The sequence below is a fragment of the Anoplopoma fimbria genome, chromosome 7 (assembly GCF_027596085.1).
Source record: "Anoplopoma fimbria isolate UVic2021 breed Golden Eagle Sablefish chromosome 7, Afim_UVic_2022, whole genome shotgun sequence".
NCBI classification, from domain to species: Eukaryota; Metazoa; Chordata; class Actinopteri; order Perciformes; family Anoplopomatidae; genus Anoplopoma; species Anoplopoma fimbria.
In genome coordinates, this window is record NC_072455.1 from 14,359,068 (window position 1) to 14,379,659 (window position 20,592).

General features: G+C 43.9%; 1 protein-coding gene across 1 annotated transcript in view; it reads left to right on the forward strand.

Annotated features, from left to right (window-relative positions):
• Positions 1-20,592, forward strand: part of efnb3b (ephrin-B3b) — a 74,948-nt gene that overhangs the window by 31,082 nt on the left and 23,274 nt on the right. The window contains exon 2 of the mRNA XM_054601587.1: positions 5,962-6,251. Within this exon, the coding sequence (XP_054457562.1) occupies positions 5,962-6,251 (290 nt within the window). The remainder of the gene's footprint in view (positions 1-5,961; positions 6,252-20,592) is intronic.

Here is a 20,592-nt window from a genome sequence, read left to right on the forward strand (position 1 = left end):
CTCCCCTTCATATTCTCATGTTCGCACAGACACACACTGCCACACACACACACCTTCCCTTGTGTGTGTGTGTGTCCCCCCTCCCCGCCGGCTGCACCTGTGTGCCCGACTTTGGTCCGGACACGGCTCGGGTTGCCGCTGTGGAATCTGTGAAATGTTCGAGCCGTCCGATACGCCGCCCAGAGCAGGTACAACTGCAGACAACATGCAGATGGACAAGAAAAAAAGACAGAAACAAACACACGAACCAAGCGCAAAGGAAAAGAGTCCACGACGGCATTGATGGCTTTTATAAGCTTTGAAATCTCTTGGAATTGTAAAATTATTATTGGAAAATTGGATATTAAAGATTTTCAAAGTTTATATGTTGATAACTGCATTGAAAGGGTGAGGAGAGAGTGGAGGGTGAGAAGCAGGAGGTGTTAGAGGTCGGGGGGAGGTCAGGCAGACTGACACTTGAGTCTTCTCGGCTCAGCTCGGGGGTCGCGGCGGGGCGACGCTTGGGTTGAGAAAATGATGTTTCTTCGCTCATAAAAGAGCCTTGTAGAAGAAAAGAAAGGAAAGCCCCCCCAACTCTTCTTCCTCCTCCTCCTCCTCCTCTTTCTCCTCTTCCCTCCTCAGTGTCACCTCTGGCCCCCTCCAACCCCCCACGCCATGTTTCAAAGTGTGGCCACATGAATGGCTCTATTGTTAACGGCTGAGAAAAGGGGGGGGGGGGAGAAGGAGAGAGTGGACAGCCAAAAAGAGATGAGGGAGAGTAGCAGAGAAAAAAACAGACACTCAGAGACAGAGAGAGAGAGTGTCTCTCTCACAGCAAAATGTGGCATAAAAAAAGAGTACAGGGAAAACGTAATGCTGCTCAGGGCTGTTACTGAATGGGATGATTTATTTAGACCTTATGAGACGTCACAGACGAACTCCTAAAAGTTGTTTATAAGTTCACCTCACTTCACTTCTCCTTCCTCTCTTCTGATCTGGAGGCATCACAGTGTGTCTGACTGTAAGATTCACAAGCTTCACAAACTGTCCTGCACTTTCAGACACTGGACTTTTAAGGTGGATTTAATACATCCAAAACCGAATGTGAGTGATTGTATCTCACCATACTTGCTGTTTGAATGCAGTGCGGGTTTGTTGACTCTGAGGGCGTCACACAGAGGACGGGGAAAGTGTGAATTCTGAGATAAATGCAGGCTATTTCTTTTTTGCTTGCTCTACCACATGATGTGATTGGGACAAGGTGTCCCTACCCCATCCTGTTTACAGTGCACACACACACACAACTATCACTCACACACACACACACACACACACACACACACACACACACACACACACACACACACACACACACACACACACACACACACACACACACACACACAAGGTTAACCTGGGTTAACTCAGCAAATCTGACACTTTGAACATGGAGCCTATCAGAAAATTGAGTTCTGTTGCAGGAATGTGCTGGAATTCAGTTTCCTTCTTCCCGTCTTCCTTTCTCTCTCCTTCTCATCCCTTCTCTGTTTCCTTTCTGCTTATTCACCACATTTCTTTGTGGTGTCGATATTGTTACCAGTATCAGAAATTCCTCTGATTCAGCCTAAAATCCTGCATCGGTTATCGGCTAGTAAGCATGTCTATGCACCGAACTGATATCAGGCTATCGCATAAGATATCAGCTCATTTACGTGACACAGGAACAACAACATCATCACGTGTCAATGGCTGCCCAATCCCTGCATCCTGCCCCATCGCTACTGCACATGTGCAAACTTGTACTACACACCTCTGTTTAACAATCTCGTGCACCCTATTTTTTCCCTAAAAATGCTACTTTGTGAACAAAGGTAACGTTGGCTGTTAGCAGACGGTGAGCAGTACAGTCCTGTAACAGCGCTAACAGCTAACGTTGATGGAGGTTGCAATGAGTTACATGATGATATGTTCAAGCTCTATTTAGTAAAAATGCTAAATTATAACTTTATCATGATGAATTTAAATGGTATGTTGTACAAACATTTTTGGTGAGAAACTTTAATAAATACAGTTGTTTTCACAGCATTATAAAGTAGATATTAAAGAAGAAATTATGACCTTTTGAACTTTTCTTTGTTATTAAAGCACTGGTATGGGATTGGTACTCAGTATCGGCCGATATTCGAGTTCAGGAATCCTAATCGGAACATCTCCATTCCTCTCTGTGGTCGCTACATACCTTGCCTGCATGTTCAATATTTTTTTTCCACTCCCCTCTCTCACTTCACTGATTCCTCCCTCTTTCTTTCTTTCTTTCTTTCTTTTTCAAGCACTGCACCTGCCCGATGGCATTTTACCTTAACACTCATATCATCTCTGTGTGTGTGTGTGTGTGTGTGTGTGTGTGTGTGTGTGTGTGTGTGTGTGTGTGTGTGTGTGTGTGTGTGTGTGTGTGTTGTGTGTGTGTGTGTGTTCGTGTGTTTCCTCTGCCATTCTGCAATGCAGCTCGACTGTGACTCAGGCAACCATCAGATACTCTCACATAATGCGTCATGCAGGAAGCAAAAGGTGCTTGTTTTTATAAGAGTTTTTGTTTTTGTGTGTGTTTTGTGTGTGTGTGTGTGTGTGTGTGTGTGTGTGTGTGTGTCAGTCAGTGGGTTTCAGCATTCATGTTTAGGGAAAACTAAACCTGTGTGTTTGGACGTGGGTGGATGTGTTTGGGCAAACCTTTTGTGTTTAGCAGGAGGGCATTTGTATGGGCCTGCTTGTGTGTATGTGTGTGTGTGAGTGTGTGTGTGTGTGTGTGTGTGTGTGTGTGTTGAATAGATTTTTCTGTTTAGGCTGTGCTGCAGACGCCTCAGGAACCTCCACCATGTTTACAGTTCATACTCTATAAATGGCCCGAGTGCACGGGCTCGCCTGTCTGAAGCCGACAGGAAGGTGAAATATGCGTGTACGTGTTGAGTGAAGCTGAGTGCCTACCTCTCCAGTTTAAGTATTGCCTGATAACCCCGAGTGACCTGGGTAATGAGAAGTGGAACAGTGGCTTCCCAGCAGGCCTCTGGGCCCGCCTCAGCTAAAGCTCCTCCGCCGTTCAGTCTGCTTTCTCAAGTTCCCCTCCGGTATATGCCGCCAGCCAAACACACCAACAGATAAAGCTTTACATCTCAATTTACAGCAGGTTTAAGGCTATTAGCTGGCAGTGCTAAGAGGTAGATGTAGCCTGCATGGAAATGGAGGATGTGGTCAGAAAGATGCAGGTACAAGAAATTACACTCGTAAAATCCTTCCGTTTCTTCCGACTGGAGCTGTAATGTGTCCTGTATAACCTGATATACACCTTAAGCATATAATGTTGCTTTAAGGAAACAACCAAAAACCTGCATGACCAGGAGGATAAATGTGGAGCCAAAAGTTGAATGTGGGAACAAAAACAAAGATGATCTGATACAAGCAAGGCTAATTCTGACAGCAAAATTGAGCTCATCTTGCTCTCTCTTGTTCACTGTCAACATTTTTGGAGAGCTTTGTTTCTTTAACGGCAGTTTGGGCAGCACTTGCACTTTTAAAATCCACCGATTTTACACATTGCTACACAGACCGTGCAAACAGTTTTATGTCTTTTGTGGCTCTGAAGGGAGACTTCTAAAGTCTGAGGAAATAAGCCTGCTGGTGTCATAGTGATGTCATCAGCTATCAGAGTTTGGGCTTGGAGACTTCCATATTTTAATGGAAAGCCTGTTAAAAACTAGGGGAGTTTTACAGAGTTAGCAGGCAGTTAGGGTCTGACAAAAAGTGCTATAAAGTTGCACAATGGGAAATGTAGGATCCGTTGTTTTTGGAGCTTGTCCCACGTCAGGGAAGTCATATATTTTAGCCCTCTTTTGCTTCAATTCTGACCGTTATGTGGAAAAATCTGCCTCTTGCAAGTCCCTCAACTTTATTAAAGGGAAATATTAGATCTCTTGAGTGCTTCTTTAATTTGCACAAATGGGTGTTACTAATGAGAAACATGCAAAGGAAGTTGATGTTTTTCCAGCTGAAATTATAACAATAAAAATCAACTTAGCTCCTTTATTTACTGCATATTTGTTTTTAATAATTAATTGGTAGCTCAAGAGGAAGCCAGAAAGAAAACATCACTGATTCAGCCCATTTGGACGAATTAAATGAGAGTCTAATTTGTCGCTAATATGACATTAGTAGGAATTTTTTTTCCTCTTTTGAACAGTACAGTTAGGCGACATAATTCTCGGTGCGTCCATTCTGTGTTGTTTAGTTTTTAATGGTCAAACAGTTGTCTGACAGCAGAACAGAGAGAATAACGAAGCCGGTTTGAGTGCTGTGACTCCCAAGTGTTCGTGTGGATTTCTTGGAAACAGAAGCAGCGTGTGAGTCCGCGGGAACAGAAGACTGGGCTTCTTAACATTACAGGCATTTTGCTTCCTCCCACTTGAACATCAAAGTGTCACTTAACATTCTGTGTGAAGAAAAAAAACAGCAAATCTCCTCCTCCTTTTCATATTTTACTACTGTAAACACTTTCCTTCTTTCTGCCAGGGGTGACATTTAGCTTAACCTGAGATAAAGTCACGAGGGGTGTGTGTGCATAGACGAGGACTACTTTCTGATTCCCCACTGTTAGCCATGTGTGCTTGCGTGGAGCGTTAAAGTCATCATAGGCCTCAGGGGCTAAGTTGATAACTCATAGTATTTGGCCTTATCAGCAAGAGCTGGCCCTGCGCTGTGAGAGGAGTGACAGACTTTGAGTCATTTGTTGAGTTTATGCCCCTCTGACTTCTGTGTTTCATGTTCTCTGCTCGACCTCTGAAAGCTGTGCAGCCACAGCCAGCCAGCCAGACCACCATATTGCAAAAAAAACAAACAAACTGGGTTTTGACCAAATTTGCTGATATGCAGAATTCATTTCAATTTCCATGTGAAATATTTTCCTTAAAACCTGCTGCAGCGTTAACCCCAGAAAAGCCCTTTAAGATCATTAAGACCATCAAAGCTGTCGACTAAATGAAAGCCACGGTGTAATGATGATGATGATGCTGATAAACCATTTTCAAGCATATTTTTGTTGCATTAAAAGCGATTCGGGACTGCAGGTTTCCTAACAGATAGCAGGTGTCAAATCGTCAGTTAGGCCATAAACAAACAGACTGCACATCATTCATATCAGATGTGGATGACAGACATCAAAACAGTTAATTAGCAAACTAATTAACTGTACATACCTGAGATTTGACAGCTCGGTTCTGCAGCGATAGTTGTCTGTTTGTACCTTCCTCCATTGACATGCTTCAGTTCTGTCTTCCAAATACAAGAGCTGAAAAACAAGAAAATGTGTTCTGCCAAAAAGAAAAAAAGTTTTGTTGTTTGCAATGTTTCTTTTTCATTTCCTATGCACACTCACATGAGTGTATTTATTGCTAGCTTTTTTGTTGGCTTTGTATCACATTTGTTTGCAGTCTTTTTTGTTTTGAATTCTATCTCGCCTTGAGTAGAAACATTGCTCCTGTTCATCCTCTTGTAAGAGCCTGTCGTTTGCTTTTGAAAGTCATTTCTGCGGGGAAGTTGTGGTGAGTAGAAAGAAAAAGCACCAATGAATGCTTTTCTAATAACTCAGTTCTTCTTTCAGTTCTTTTGGGGGTTGTTATTTTCCCTATGGGGATCGTCAACTGGTGGTTATATTTCCTCAGTTTTTCTCCACCACTTCATTGGGTCAACCAGGAATTGCGTGATATTTTGTGGATAAAAATTAATTTGTGCAGTTGATTTCACTGCAGTTCCTCTGTAAAGGCACCTGTTCCCAGTGAAGTAGAAGAAATAAGAAAGAAGTAAGAGAAGTAAGAGCTTTAAAAGGACCCATCTGTTGCTCATTCTGCAGCAAGGACGGATAACTCTGTGCTGGTTTATACCGCATGAAACAAAAGACTATAATTAATCTTTCTCTTCCTCCTTTCCTCCCTCCAGGTTCAGGGACGATAAGGGCTACGTTCTGTACCCTCAGATCGGGGACCGGCTGGACCTCATCTGCCCTCCGCTGGACATGGCCAGGTCCACGCCGGAGTACGAGTTCTACAAGCTCTACCTGGTGTCGGTGCGGGATCAGGCGGACCGCTGCGAGGTGACCGGCCCCCCCAACATTGTGCTGACCTGCGACGAGCCCACCCGCGAGCGTCGCTTCACCATCAAGTTCCAGGAGTTCTCGCCCAACCTCTGGGGCCACGAGTTCAAGAGCATGCACGACTACTACATCATCGGTGAGTCGAGGAAGCAGAACCGGAGTTTAGTGTGTGTGTGTGTGTGTGTGTGTGTGTGTGTGTGTGTGTGTGTGTGTGTGTGTGTGTGTGTGTGTGTGTGTGTGTGTGTGTGTGTGTGTGTGTGTGTGTGTGGGGGGTTGTTATGATTGCATAGCTGATTTCTGATTGTGTTTGTTTATTCCAGTGATGATGGTGATGATTGGGCGGGTGTGTTTAGAGTAATTAGGTTTGAGATTTATGTGATCCTGGCCACGGGCGGAGACAGAACAGTACTTGCAAAAAATGACCTGATGAGGTTTCAGGATGTTTTTTCGGGTATTATTTTTGTATTTGACAAGATTTTATTAATTTCACTTGTTTGCCTTAAACACAATTTATATCTCTTTTTTTCATCAAAAGAAGAAAATACATTTTAGTCTTTTTTTTGCCGTGTGTCCCTGGATTTGTCCTTCAATGCAACTTGTGTGGGATTTTGTGTTTAGGGAAGTATGGTTACATTTGTTCTTCAGGGTCGTTTTTAAGTGTTTGTGTGTGTGTGTGTCTGTCATTGCTTTGTCCTGCTCTGATGCTGTGCTGGCCTCGGGCCTGTTTGTTGTTACTGCCAGCCTTGCAGTGACCGCAAATGGCGAAGCGCAGTTTGTTTTGGTTTACTCCGAGGGGTTTGTTTGGAGTTATGGCCGTGTGAAGACCCTATGAGGTCATCAGGGCGAGCCAGAGCCAAGCACTTGTATCGGACGGAGCAATCTGCAAGTAAAGGTCGTGTCAACCGAAACCTGTGGGTTGTTTTTGAAATACAGTCCAAGAGTGTTCAGCGCTCCCAATTGGAGCAATGCACACAAATACACACACTTATGTGCATGCATACACACACACACACACACGCGCACACACACACACACACACACACACACACACACACACACACACACACACACACACACACACACACACACACACACACACACACACACATTCTCACACACCCACAAGTTTCCAATACAAACAAAAGCACTGTTAAAAAAAAAAAAACACCCCAGGAGTGAGAGAGTGAGCAGCATCGACAAAGAGAGAGAGAGAGAGAGAGAGACCCTGTTTGATTCCCATAGCTCTCCTCCCACGCACCTGCAAGCTCTATTCACTCAGGTGTGCAAATGCTCTTTTCTCTACTTTTCATCTGCGGGTAGAAAAAAAACAAAAAAAAACCCCTAAAAACATTAGAACAAGTAGAGCCAGGAGGAGCAGGAAGCTGGGACAGAGATGGAGAGACAGAAAGAGACAAAGAGAATATAAGATCTCTCGAAGTCTGTGAAGTCCCTCATGCCTCTTTGTGTTCTATATTTGTTCGCCGGTTTCAGGTGCGCTCGGTTTTTCCGCTATCAGTCCTTGTATGCGGCGTGTTTGTGAAGAGAGGTGAGGCACTGTGCATATCTCTCCTGCATCATTATCAACATATAAGTATTTCTCTTAGATTAGATATGAGGAGGTGAGATAGCATGCAGTGGTACAGTCAGCCACTACGGACCGTACAGTATGTATGTGTGTGTGTATCTTTGCCCTGCATGTGCGCCCAGGGACCCAATGATACAGGAATTTTTGCACGATAAGTAGGGAGGAAAATTATTGCAATCTGATACCTGCTGATTCCCCAATTCAATGACTGACAGATGTTGAACAGCCACATCAAATATAGCTGCACTTACAGGATTCATAAAACTGACACAATGATGGCTAAATTAAACTAAATATCTTTGTTTAAAATCTATTTATGTGGAAGAACACATGTTACAAGATTGGGCTTTTGTGTATCTTTATGTCTGTGTTGTGACATTATTCCAGTGGGCTAATACCTCAAATTGCGTTATGGTGTGCTAATGTAGATACTTATCATATTAACATGCATTTTAATAACATTCATGTTCTATTATACTGTATCTTTTAAAGCCCATTAAGCACTCAGCGTACAATATTTCACAAAAAGTCTCAATTTCATGAGTTGCAGCCGTGTTGCATGACGTGTCAGAGGTAAATTCATTACGTATGGTATTAAAGCTACATTTGGTATCTTCAATAAAAAAAACATTGTATCATATTTTCTCCAACTGTCACTATATCCTGACAGTAGTTCATGAGACAGGTAATCTGTGTAAAAAGCAAGTTCCTGTGCCTCCTTAAAGTGCGGTAAAGGAGTTAGCGATATTCCAAGTCATCCCAAGAAAAACTACCACTCAGAGCTGAGAAGTCTCTAAAGCAGCTGTTAATCACTGCTTGTGAAGCTAGTGAACTCCAATCAAACTATCAAACTAAGCAGGCGTCAATATGAATCAAGATTCTGTTACTGCATTGTCTATTTTCTTGCCTCAAATGTTTTCAGAAACATGTTTTACTGTTTTACTGTTTAGCTTTAAAATGAGAATGTTTGCTCCACCCGGTGGGCGGTGCCAGGTTTTGGCTCTAGTTTTTTCAACATTGCAGCCAGGTCACAAACTTTTAAAATGTATAAATAAACTGCACATTAAAATATATTTATAGGAGCAGTAAAAGGAAAAAGTTATTGAAAAAAAAAACTGTAGCTGTGTGTCAAGCCAACAGGAAATCAGCAACATACTTGTTATGCACTTTCAACAATGCTCTGTTGCTTTAAGAGACCGGCCCAGTAAGTTTCCACCTTTTGAATTCAATAAAAAATCAAATGTGACCAGGGTTCAAACTTCTCATACTCCACTGCTTATCGTGCACAATGCCAGTGCACACTTGAGAACCTCCACCAGTAAACAAGTTGTTTTTTTCAAAATCCGTCTTAAACTTGAATTTAATGAAACCCGTCATAAAACCCTTGCAGGCACACGGAAATATTCAAGCAACGAGGCCAAATGTGGCCCACAGTCTCTATTTTGCACACCTCTCTTCTCTGCTCCCACCTGGCAACTGGAGTGTCCAGAGATAGAAACACCTTTATCTCCACACACAGACCAGACTGATCGATTGACAGCTCCAGCCCAATCAATGACGGCTGCGACACAAGGTCACACACATACTCACGCACAAGTGTACTCACACATTTGAAGGGAGGGAGAGTCGGACAGGTGATGAGACGGGGGAGTAGCTGATCATAGAGAGCGTTTGGTGCTGAGAACTTATCTATAACGTAACCAGATAGCTTGTGTGCAGTGTGTCTTTGCTCTTAATGAAGAATTTCACGCAGTCTCTCACCAGAGCTTCTGTGTACTTAATGAGGCTATGAGATAATTGATTATCTACTGCTCATTTAGAGCCACATATCTGCAGTGGCTCGTGTGTGCCAACCGGCTTTATAGTGGATATGTCGTGCATGCTGAACACACAGCGGACTGGGTTTGTCCCTCAATTCAGTTACAGTAAATGTATGTTTGTGCATGTGTGCGAGGGGCACCAATGTATGCGCAAGCCTCAGGGAAATCTTGTTTTTAATTAACCTATAGCATAACGTGATTTAATTTGCACACTGCAGCAGACCATGGCGGCACACGCGGAAAGAGTGCTTGTGGTGATGCGGTGGCGGTCGGATGGCGGAACAGCAGGAAGAAACAGGGCAGTGGAGGTTAAACCCATTACAGACTACCGGTAACTTGCTTAAAGTCCACTGGGTAATCTGTTTCCTCCACAGTTTGCCACCGTGATGCATGGTGAATGATACTAAAAACGCTTTAGGGTTTTTGTTACCACACCATCATTTTTGCGTCGACACCATCAACACATGGCACGTTTGATCCCTTCTAGAGAAAGTTGGGCAAAGTTTCCTTTGTTTTTGCACTCACTAATGCATCACAGATGCCACTGTTTTGTAATCAGATTACTCAAATCCCATTAAATGTAATTCTTTACTTCTGTATCCTGCGGAGAGGAGCGAAAGAGTGGGGAAATTGATTAGTTCTACTCGTTGATTGATGTTTTCATTCATAACGCAAGGTCAGAGTTTATGTAAACCCATTTCTCTGTCACACTCTCTCCCCTCCCGCCTCCCATCTCTCCCTCACTCTCTCTCTCCAACTGGTTAGTCTGTGTCTCCGTCGGTCTCTTCCACCCTTTTAGTTTCTCCTCTCTCCTCCTTTCTTTCACCATTCAAATCCCACCACACACACACACACACACACACACACACACACACACACACACACACACACACACACACACACACACACACACACACACACACACACACACACACACACAGACAGACACACAGACAAGCTCAGTACATCAGCCCAAAACCGCAGATCAAGCCTTTCACTGCTTTTAATGAATCCTTTGAAAGCAGGCGCCAAGGCCTTGTGAAACACACACTGCTTGCATGCATGTACAAGCACACACACACACACACACACACACACACACACACACACACACACACACACACACACACACACACACACACACACACACACACACATTCACAATCAGACTGTGGTCTTGATGACGTGTTTTCTTAATTAGAACTGCGTTGCCATGCAGCTGATCTGCAACTTAAAGGACAGCGTACACATAGGGAGAATAGAGGAGTTGTTGTTAAACTGGTCCAGGATCAGCTGATTTTTAAAGGGTCAGTTCACTCAAATTACAAAAAAAGGAATTATTTTCTCAATCACACCTCGTGGGAGCAAGTCATGCAGATAATTTAAGTTTAATTTGCTCCAGTTTGGAGATATTTCCCTGTGAAATTGTTTTCTGATATAAACAAAATTCCACACAATAACTGTCCTTGTTACTCTGAACTAAAGACCTCACTGTGAACTGTTTTATCTACAAAATAGTCCCTATAAAACCTGATGACTATTTTACTGTGGATTTTAGTGTTATTAAATTGTGCTTGATCAACCTTTTTTGTCTTCTTTTTTAAAATGTTGATCATGTTCAGTTCATACAAACAACTTCCATCGTGCACTAGTATGGGCTAAAACATAACATTATAAGTAATGGGCCTTGCTAGCAGTCAAAGCAATGTCTTTTTCTTTGGAGATTGAGTGATGGAAGTGAAGGCTGGAGAGATGTAGAGAGGCTGAGTCAGAATAAGGAGGACAGACTGGGAGGATGTTAGAACATGTATGTGCAGGGAAGAGAGAGAGGAAAAAAGGGAGGGGGGGGAGACAAAAGTAAGAAAGATGGATTAAAGATGAGACAGAGACAGGTCTGATGGAAATGGGATGTGAGTGTCAGTTGACGCGCACAGACCCGGCTTCTCGTCTACAGGGTGACACTAAAACAACACGGCCACTTTCAATCACGACGGCTGCTGCTGCTGCTGTCAGGGGACACACACGCTCATATATGTTTGAACACACACCAACGAGCACACCAGCAGTGAATGATTGCAGGCTCACAGTTAACATTCATACGACCTCATATGGGAGTGACCTCTCTCTCTCTTTTCACACGCGCACACACACGCACACGCACACGCACACACACACACACACACGTCACTAATCTTCCTTGGTGCTCTTGGTCACACTTACATATGCATGCTCACAACGCTGTACACAGAGGCTTTCTCATAAATATATGTACTCCCACACACATTGGCGTACAAGGAGGCTTGTGGTTGTAAACACAAAAATCATCTGAAAATAGCACACACACACACACACACACACACACACACACACACACACACACACACACACACACACACACACACACACACACACACACATAGATTGGTTGCAGTGAACGGGTCAGTCGCTGTGGGACTGAAGTTTTGTTGTCAGGCAGATGGCAGCGTGTGCACGAATAGTGGTTTGAAATTGTGCGTTTGTTTTGTGCGCAACCACACTGCCAGCAAGTGCAGGTATGCAGGGTGGACATGAAGGTATTTCTTCTGTGTTTGTGTGCACATGAATGACTCCCAGTGGTGTGTTTAGGGAGCAGGGCCCCAGGGGCTTTGCGGAGAGCCCGGTGCTTGCCGTCGCACAATAGCAGAAGATAAACAGCCCCTCCCGCTAATATGAATAATAGAAGAGCTGACTGGGGCCTGCGCACCTAGAAAAATAAGTCTGTGTGTTTGTCCATGTTTGCATGTGTGGGTCTTTAAATGTAGGAGTCTTTTGGTGGAAAGTCAATGGTGCATCGATGCGTGTGTGTCTGTATATAATGGTGTCTTTTCTGCAAAATCATTTTCTCTCTCTTTGACTTGGTATTGTTTTTCCTCTTCTCTGTCTCTCTGTTTATCCATCTGTCTCTTCTCCCACTCTGTCTCATTCTCTGTGTGTATATTCATATGAATTTGTGGGTCTTTAATGCCAAGTTTTTGGTCGGGGTCTCTGTGTGCAACTTTAGGCAGGGCGGGGCTACGTGTGTGTGTGCGTGTGTGTGTGCGTGTGCGTGTGTGTGTGCGTGTGCGTGTGCGTGTGTGGTGGTCTAATTGTTGGACAGCGCGGGGCCGGCGCAGCGCGTGCAGACAGCGATGTCGAAGTGTTCAATAATGCAAAGGTACTCACTGGTTTATTTATCAGGGTTAAGCTGAAATAAATGACACAGAATCCAGATGGGGGAGAGGGAGGGAGGACAGAGAGAGGGGGGAGAGAGCGAGGGAGAGAGAGCCAGATGAAGGGAGAGAAAGATGGGGAACATTAGTGTAACGGAGAGTGAAATAGAGGAGAGAGAAGAGACAATGGAGGAGAGGAAGCGGAGAGAAACACTGCACTGCAGCCTAAATGAGCTGCACCTCGCCGCCCGCTCCATGTAAGTTTATGATTCCCCATGTGCATACGTGCGTGGCTGTCAGTGTGCGAGTGTGTGTGTATATGTTTGTGACTGAGCGGCACACAAAACTTTGCGACTGCGGCGAGGAGAGCCAAATTGAGAGATTCAACGAAAAGGACGGGCGGAGGGAGCGGTGGAAAAGCAGCTGGTGGAAGAGGTGGATGATCCAGGGCCTGTGAGAAATCTATATCTGCTGAATATTTGATCAAGTTTAAGCCCTCAGATTTGAGCCTCCTGCCAGGCTCTAAAGCAGCCACCGACACAGGGGAGAGGGGAGGAAGCTGCAGGGAGGAGAGGGAAGGAGGTAGAAACGAGATGACCACAGTGAGGGGCTTAGAGCGAGGGTAGGGGTTCTCTTATACAGAATAATCCCACTGAATACTAAACGCTTGTGTAGCACTATATATCCCATCTCTGCTTCTGTCAAAGATAAAGAGAAGCACTTGAATGCGTGTTGGGAAAGAGGTCATACATCTCATTAAACATCAAGTAATACTAACTCTCATTTATTTAATTGTGTTAAATGTATTGAAATCTCTTAAGAAGCATCACCTTTTTTGAACGCTAGCTTGAAAATACCCCAAATAAAATAGTTACTAATCTTATTTTACATTAATGATCTCAGTCACAGATGGTCTCTTTGGCGTCTACTATCAAAAAGTCTTAATGAATCCAAGTGATGCTGAAACATATATTTAGGGTGGATGCTCGTTAAGGGTGAACATTCATTTTTTAATAATCCAATCTTTAAGAAGAAACCAGTAATCCGACACATTTTCATTGTAAAATTGTGGCCATTTGTTAGAAAATTTAATTTAAGGATTAGGACCATTCTTTTAACGGTTATTTCAAATATGGAAAAACATACTGGCATATGTATAATATATTTTCAAAAATGTTTTTATATATTTAGTTTTATCCCTCTGTGATTGACCACTTTTTAAAACCCCTGTTTTTTTTGTTGCATTTTCTGTATATGATGTTCTTTTAAATGTGTAACTGTCTGAGTGATCAGATCTCAGTGTGTCCTGGTGCATTCACACCTGGACTTAGAGCTGTCCACTTGTAATTGGTTCACCTGACAAAGGTGTTTATATCTCCTCAGGTGTGAACAAGGCCTGAACTGAACTGTGAAATCTCTGCCAAACTTTTTACATTTTCATTCTCTTCTGACCACCATGAGTCTTACTGCACTTGTAGTGACACACGAGTAAAATTGTGTTCCACATTTTTCTACTTCAAGCGCGTTAAGGCTTTCACATGTGTTGTGGCCCTCGGGGGACATGCCTCAAGTTCACTCCAAGCTGGCCCCTGACAACTATTTTCGAGGTGGACATGAGACTGCTTTTCTAGCCGGCAACACATTTTTCACACTTCACTAAACACATCGAATTCTCGGGGCGAACCGCCTCAGTTAAACTCTCATGTGTGAAAATTGCCTCCAATAAAGTGCAAAAGTGGAAAATGGAGTCGAATAGGCCAGCATGGGGTTTGGTGCAACAGACCCAACTAATTTCCCCTCTAGAGATAAAGTTTATCTGCATCTCTCAATGGATGAGGATGTGGAGGGTAGAATAGATGACTCTATTTAAAAGCATGATAGTGACCTCAAGTGGTTTAGATGATTAGATTACCCTGAGCTGCACTGTATTGTTTCATATGTAACTTCATTATAAGCATGAGAGTATGTACACATGCTTAAATACAGTTTACACACCGCTGTGAGAGCACGGTAAACATGCAACATACTGTTTTTGACACCTATCTCGTAGGACACAAATGAGGCCAAGGTTTTTGCGGCAGAGATAATAGGGGGAAAGAAGAGGGACGGGAGTGAGCTGATGTAAAGTGACACGGGGAGAGAGCGAGGGATATTTGGGCAAGGGAAAAAAATAAGAGAGAGGGAGAAGAGAAAGGGGGGGAGGGAAAGGAAGAAAAAAAAAGATGTGTGTTGAGTGTGAGTAAGAGAAAGTGACAGATCGCCCGGCCGATTTAGGTCAGCAATCAGAGCGGCGCTACTGTCTGTGAGATTGGCTGTGCGTGTGATGTTGGTCGGGGGGCTTTCTGTGCGGGCGGGAGGGTGCATTCGTGGGTGTTGGCGTGTGCGCTTGCGCGGAGGCCATGTTTGTGTGTCGGTCTGTTTGTGTGGATGGCTGACTGTGGAGTTTGTGAGAGTTCGTGTGTGTAGTTGCGTTGGTGGGGGTTGATTGCGTGAGTGAGTGTGAATACGTCTCTCCTGTTAAAGGTCAGACAAGAAGAATCCCTCCCTAATTGGATTGGGCCCGGTTTACATTGTATGATCCATTTAACCTCCCTACACTGTCTGTCTTTCTCACACAAATGCACACACACACACACACACACACACACACACACACACACACACACACACACACACACACACACACACACACACGGATACACAAACTTTTCCCGTTCCCCATCGCAGCTTGACAGACAAAGGCATCATTGTGCTGCTGCCTTCTGTTGAGGAACCTTTTGCAGAAGGATGTGTTACCAGGCAATCAGACATGGGGGAGCTTAAAACAAGCGCACCTCTCGGCTGACCTCTGCAACCAGGAGAACACATTAACCCGCTAATATAGCTTTGATTTAGTGTCCAGGTTCATGCAAACATGACCTCGTATCAACACAATGAAAACATTCACACAGACAGATGCGTAGCTGTACACACAGACAAACTTTGTGTTTGAAAGTTTCTGGATGAACCATCTGTCCTCATGGAATGGTTCAACCTTTTATATTTTTTCTTTTAGTCTGATAGTGGAATTAGAAAATGGCTGGAGTAAGGGCATTTAGCCTAGCTTAGCATAAAGAGTGGAAACGGTGCAAAACTGCTAGCCTGGCTTCATCCAAAATAAAATAATAAAAAATAAAGCAACATTTGCTGTCTTATTTACACAATGCATCCGTGCTTGCTTTTTCCTGAAGGTGAGATGAGAAGAAAGCTGGGGTTAGGCTGTGTTTGGACTCGCTTAGCATAATGACAGGGGCAAACAGCTAGCATCCAGACAGACAAGAAATTTATATAAATCTTCCAACTTTTAGAAAGAAACAAATGATGTTGAACTATTCCTTCAAGAGGCACACTGCTGGGGCTTTTTTATGGGTTTGTCTATAAGTCACAGGCGTGATCTTTGCCATGTGTGAGGGAGATTATGGTGCTCTTGGATTTCCAATTGGACCCGGCAGCTGTTCAGTAGAAGAAGATGGAGATGGAGAGGAGGAAAAGTAAATTACAGGGAGACGGACGAGCTGGAATAATTTGAGCATGCAGAAGGAGAGAGGGGAAGCAGAGGAAGAGGTCTTCTTTAGACGGGCCCATCAATGAGGATTTGTGTGTGCTGCTTTGAGGAGACAGACGAAGAAGACAGTGTTGACACTCAGTGGAGCAAGAGGGCCCACGGCTCAAAGACACAGGGACAAACAATCGGCTGCAAATCCTTTTTAACCACCATTTAAGCGGGCCCTAATTACCCCAAAAACTCCACAAAGAACATCATTATCACTCTGCGCTCGTGCACGTGCGCGCTGTGTGCGTGTGTGCACGTGTACTCCACTTGTTTATTGAAGAAAGGATCATTAGCAGACTGGCTGTTTACTTGCTCTCGACTAATCGTCATTGTTGTGAGATACTTTGGATGCATTTCACAAATACAATAAGGCGTTTTCTGCAATTTTCCTCCCCTCCTCGCCTCCCCCTCGCCTCTCATTGTCAGAGCCCAGATCCTTCCCCTCCACACAAAGAGCCTCCACCTCTATTGGCTGGAGGATCTCTTTCTCTCTCCCTTGGCCTGGCTTTTCTTTTTTCATAATTTCAGGGTCAACTCAAGCCAAAAAAGCTTAATTTGATGCATGTTGCTCCAGAGAGCCAATGGTTTTGATAATCGCTTAGAAATGCGCAAAACGCATGAGCCAAATAAAAGAAAAAAAAAAGGCTGGGAAGTGGAACGAGCAGTGGAACTAATGGTTCTGATGTTGTCACGGTCCCTGTAAGTCTGTGTGACGTGCTGCGGGGCCAGACGGGGCGAGGCTCCACGCTCGCAAATCAGCGGCAGGGTTTGGCATCTTGAATATCACAGCGGAGCGCTGAGTAAGTGATACAGTAAAGAGTTTCAGATGAAGACTGCTTCTAGTAGTCCCTGTAGATCTAATATTAATCCTTACTGTACCCGCTGGGGGACTGGGGGGGGGGGGCTTATCGTCCATATTAGTACCCAACATCTGCCTCTGCTACATACGCTTATTATATATTGATGATGAAGGGGGGGTTGGATAATTGAATATCCTCATCATGGAGAGGAGCGCTTGGTCTCGTTTCTCCACTTGAGACTACCTCAAGTGGGTGGGGGAAGGTGGAGCTGGTCTGTCTGTGTGTCTATGCGTGTGTGTGTGTGTGCGTGTGTGTTTGTGTGTACCCTTTTGTCCGCCTGTGCCCACCCCCGTCTCCAGCTGTAGATCCAGGCCCCGACCACGTCTCCAGCCCTGCTAACCACTGGTTTAATATATGCAATTAAGAAGCTAATTAGAGTAATTAATTCAGCCAGGGCCGAGGCCCAGCCTGGCCCCTATTCACAGCTTTGGAACTGCCATAATCCCCCTCCCTCCACACAAAACACACACACACACACACACTGAGTACACAAAGAATAACACACACTCAGACACCGCTATGCCCTCATTATGAGCGAGGGCTTTGTTGGCCGTGTGTGTGTGTGGTGCCAGAGAAGTCGGAGATGAAGAAAAGGGTGTAAATAAAGACAGAGAAAAAGTGAGGTAGTCAGTTGGGTATAATGAGTGAAAACAGTGAACTAATTCATTGGCACATCCAGCCTCGCTCCGTTGCTCTCTTGGTGGCGCTGCGAGAGAAGAGGGCCCTGTTGTGGCAAATAGCGTCTTACCTCATCTGCAGCTACGGCTCGGCTGTCATTGGCTGTGGAAGCCAGCCGGCTGGGTGGAAAGACAAGGTTTAATGGAGAATGCTCGCTCTGTTTTATTGGTTTAACCTTTATTTATCCAGGTTTGTCCCTGCGAAGATTTAAGAACTGTTTTAACAAGCCTGACCTTGCCAAGAAAGCACCATCACATTACTGCAGGTCCATTTCAAATTATTTGAAGCTTTAATCAAGAATAAAGTCCTATTTTTTTACTTTTATTTCACAATATAACAAGGTGAACAGGGTAGTTTGTTAATCTTTAATGATTTATACATGCGCCATAAACCTTTGATGGCTTATATTTGGCTCGGCTCTAGTTGTTACTGAAAGAAGAGAGTAAGTAATTCCAGGTTTGTTATTTTTGGAGTGTGATTAGGAAATGTGTGATGAATTGAAGATTAGAGGAGCGGGGCAGATTTATGGCATTTGGAGCACGCCGCTTTAAACGGATTACTGATAAAGTAATCGAAGAAGTTTTGGCGGAGGCACTCAGGAAGAAAAAAAGGGTCGCTCAACCCACAAATATGACACCGGGTGACAAATTAGTCATAGCTTATTTAGGGCTGGCGCGTTACATGAGATGCTAACACGATTCTGCCTATTTGCTGGGATTTGTGCTACCTTTTTTTTTTTGTCACCGAGTGCTCCTGTGGAACTGATATTTTTAGCTAAGTACCCCTCATTGAAGACACTGACGCTGAAGTGCACTCTTTTTGCTCCCTGAGTTTCGAGGGTACATCACACTTATATCAATCCTTACACCACCAAATCAGTTCTTGTTATGTGAGATTTTGTCAGTTTGCGAGAGAAAAATGTCTCCCATCTGCCATGTTTTGGCATGCTGTGGCACCTTTTTTTTTTTTTTTTTTTTTTCCAGGCCTTGAAAGAGCTGCTAGCAGGCCTTAGAGGTAAGAGTTGTGGGCTTGTGATCTTACAAGAGCTGTGTGTGTGTGTGTGTGTGTGTGTGTGTGTGTGTGTGTGTGTGTGTGTGTGTGCGTGTGCGTGTGTGTGTGCTGTCAGTGGCACGTTTAAAATATGAATAAGCCTGAGCTGTTTTTACAATAGAACCTCATACTTGACCCTGTTAAAAGTTTCACTCAGGTGGTCTTTCTCTTTTTTTGTTCTCTGCTTTTGTCATTCTGCATGTCTGTCACTCTCACTCTCTCTCTCTCTCTCTCTCTCTCTCACTCTCTCTCTATACACGGAACACTCATTACTCTTTTAGTTGCTCTCTATCCTCTTCCAGTTCCCTGCCGTAACTCGAAAAGGCAGTGAAGAAGAGATACAGTACATGCTTCCCCCTTTGCTATAACAGGTCGAGCATAATAATGACTTTTCCACTCAAACACCACATGCATGAAGAACAATTTGTCTAAAACACTTATTTTCTAAATATCTTGGAAAGCCATACATCCTCTTAATGCCCTAGGCTTCTAGTTTGTGGTTGTAAAGTTTCATGAGGCTGTGATTATCCTAGAGGTCACAACACGTCATTTTATAGAGTGACCTAAAGTTTCACCATGTGAAATGGCTACTATGGGGACTAACATCATCACACATGAATGCAATTGGGCTCTTTGGTTCCACAAGAGTATCAGCCTTCCTGTCGAACCCAATTTATGCTATTCCGAGCCTGTTTAGGGACCCTACTATGCAAAAATATTAGAATGCACCATTTTTGGAATAGGTGAGAATAACACATTCATGCTGCATGCAAAATTGCATGGTTTATTGCCTAAAACAGCATTGGATTAGTATAAAGTGGACATTTCTGTAAAGGGTAGACTAGTGGGTACCCATAGAAACCATTCCTATTTGGAAAACTTAAGGTGAGAGGTCAAGGGAATATTTTTTTCCCCTCACCTAACCTTAAAGTATTATTTAGATTTCCTACAGCCTCTGAAAGACAGTAAAGTCAGCCAAGGACGCTGGTGTCCACAAGGAGTGGAAGAGGTTAAACAAGCATGTATCCGTAGAAATACTTGTGACATGAACTTCAGTTTAATTTACAGTCACAGCTTCAGTTTAATTTACAGTCACAGCTTCAACACAGGTTTTTTTTTCCACACTTGTTTTTATCAACCTTGACAGACGCAGTGTTGTGAAGTTTACTTTGGCGGTGTGAGGATGATCTTATCGGGCTAATAAAGCTTGTTGAACTTGAAAACTGAGGTGACAGAAAAAGAGACTGACAGATATCTTTCATCTGTCAGATTAAATAAACCCCAGATCAGGCACACAGGAGCTCAAAACAAACCTTGCGACAGCACTGAGAGAAAAACCTTGTACTAATGAGCACACAGGTTTTCCCAGTCCCGCGTGCACCAGGCAGCCGCGGATGATTTCACTTAAGCAAACGAGAGCGGGAGATTAGACGTTAAAACACACACATTTGGGGAGGAGATGCAGACGGACTGCAACGCTCGCATGCATCAACCCCGAGAATCATGACGTGCAAATAAAATTTAAGACGCTCACATGAACACACTCCAAAACTGAAGACAGACTGACACATGTGGAGAGCAAATACACCCACATTTCTAAAAAGCAGACAAGCACAAGCATGCAACACAAACACAAACACACACACACACACACACACACACACACACACACACACACACACACACACACACACACACACACAC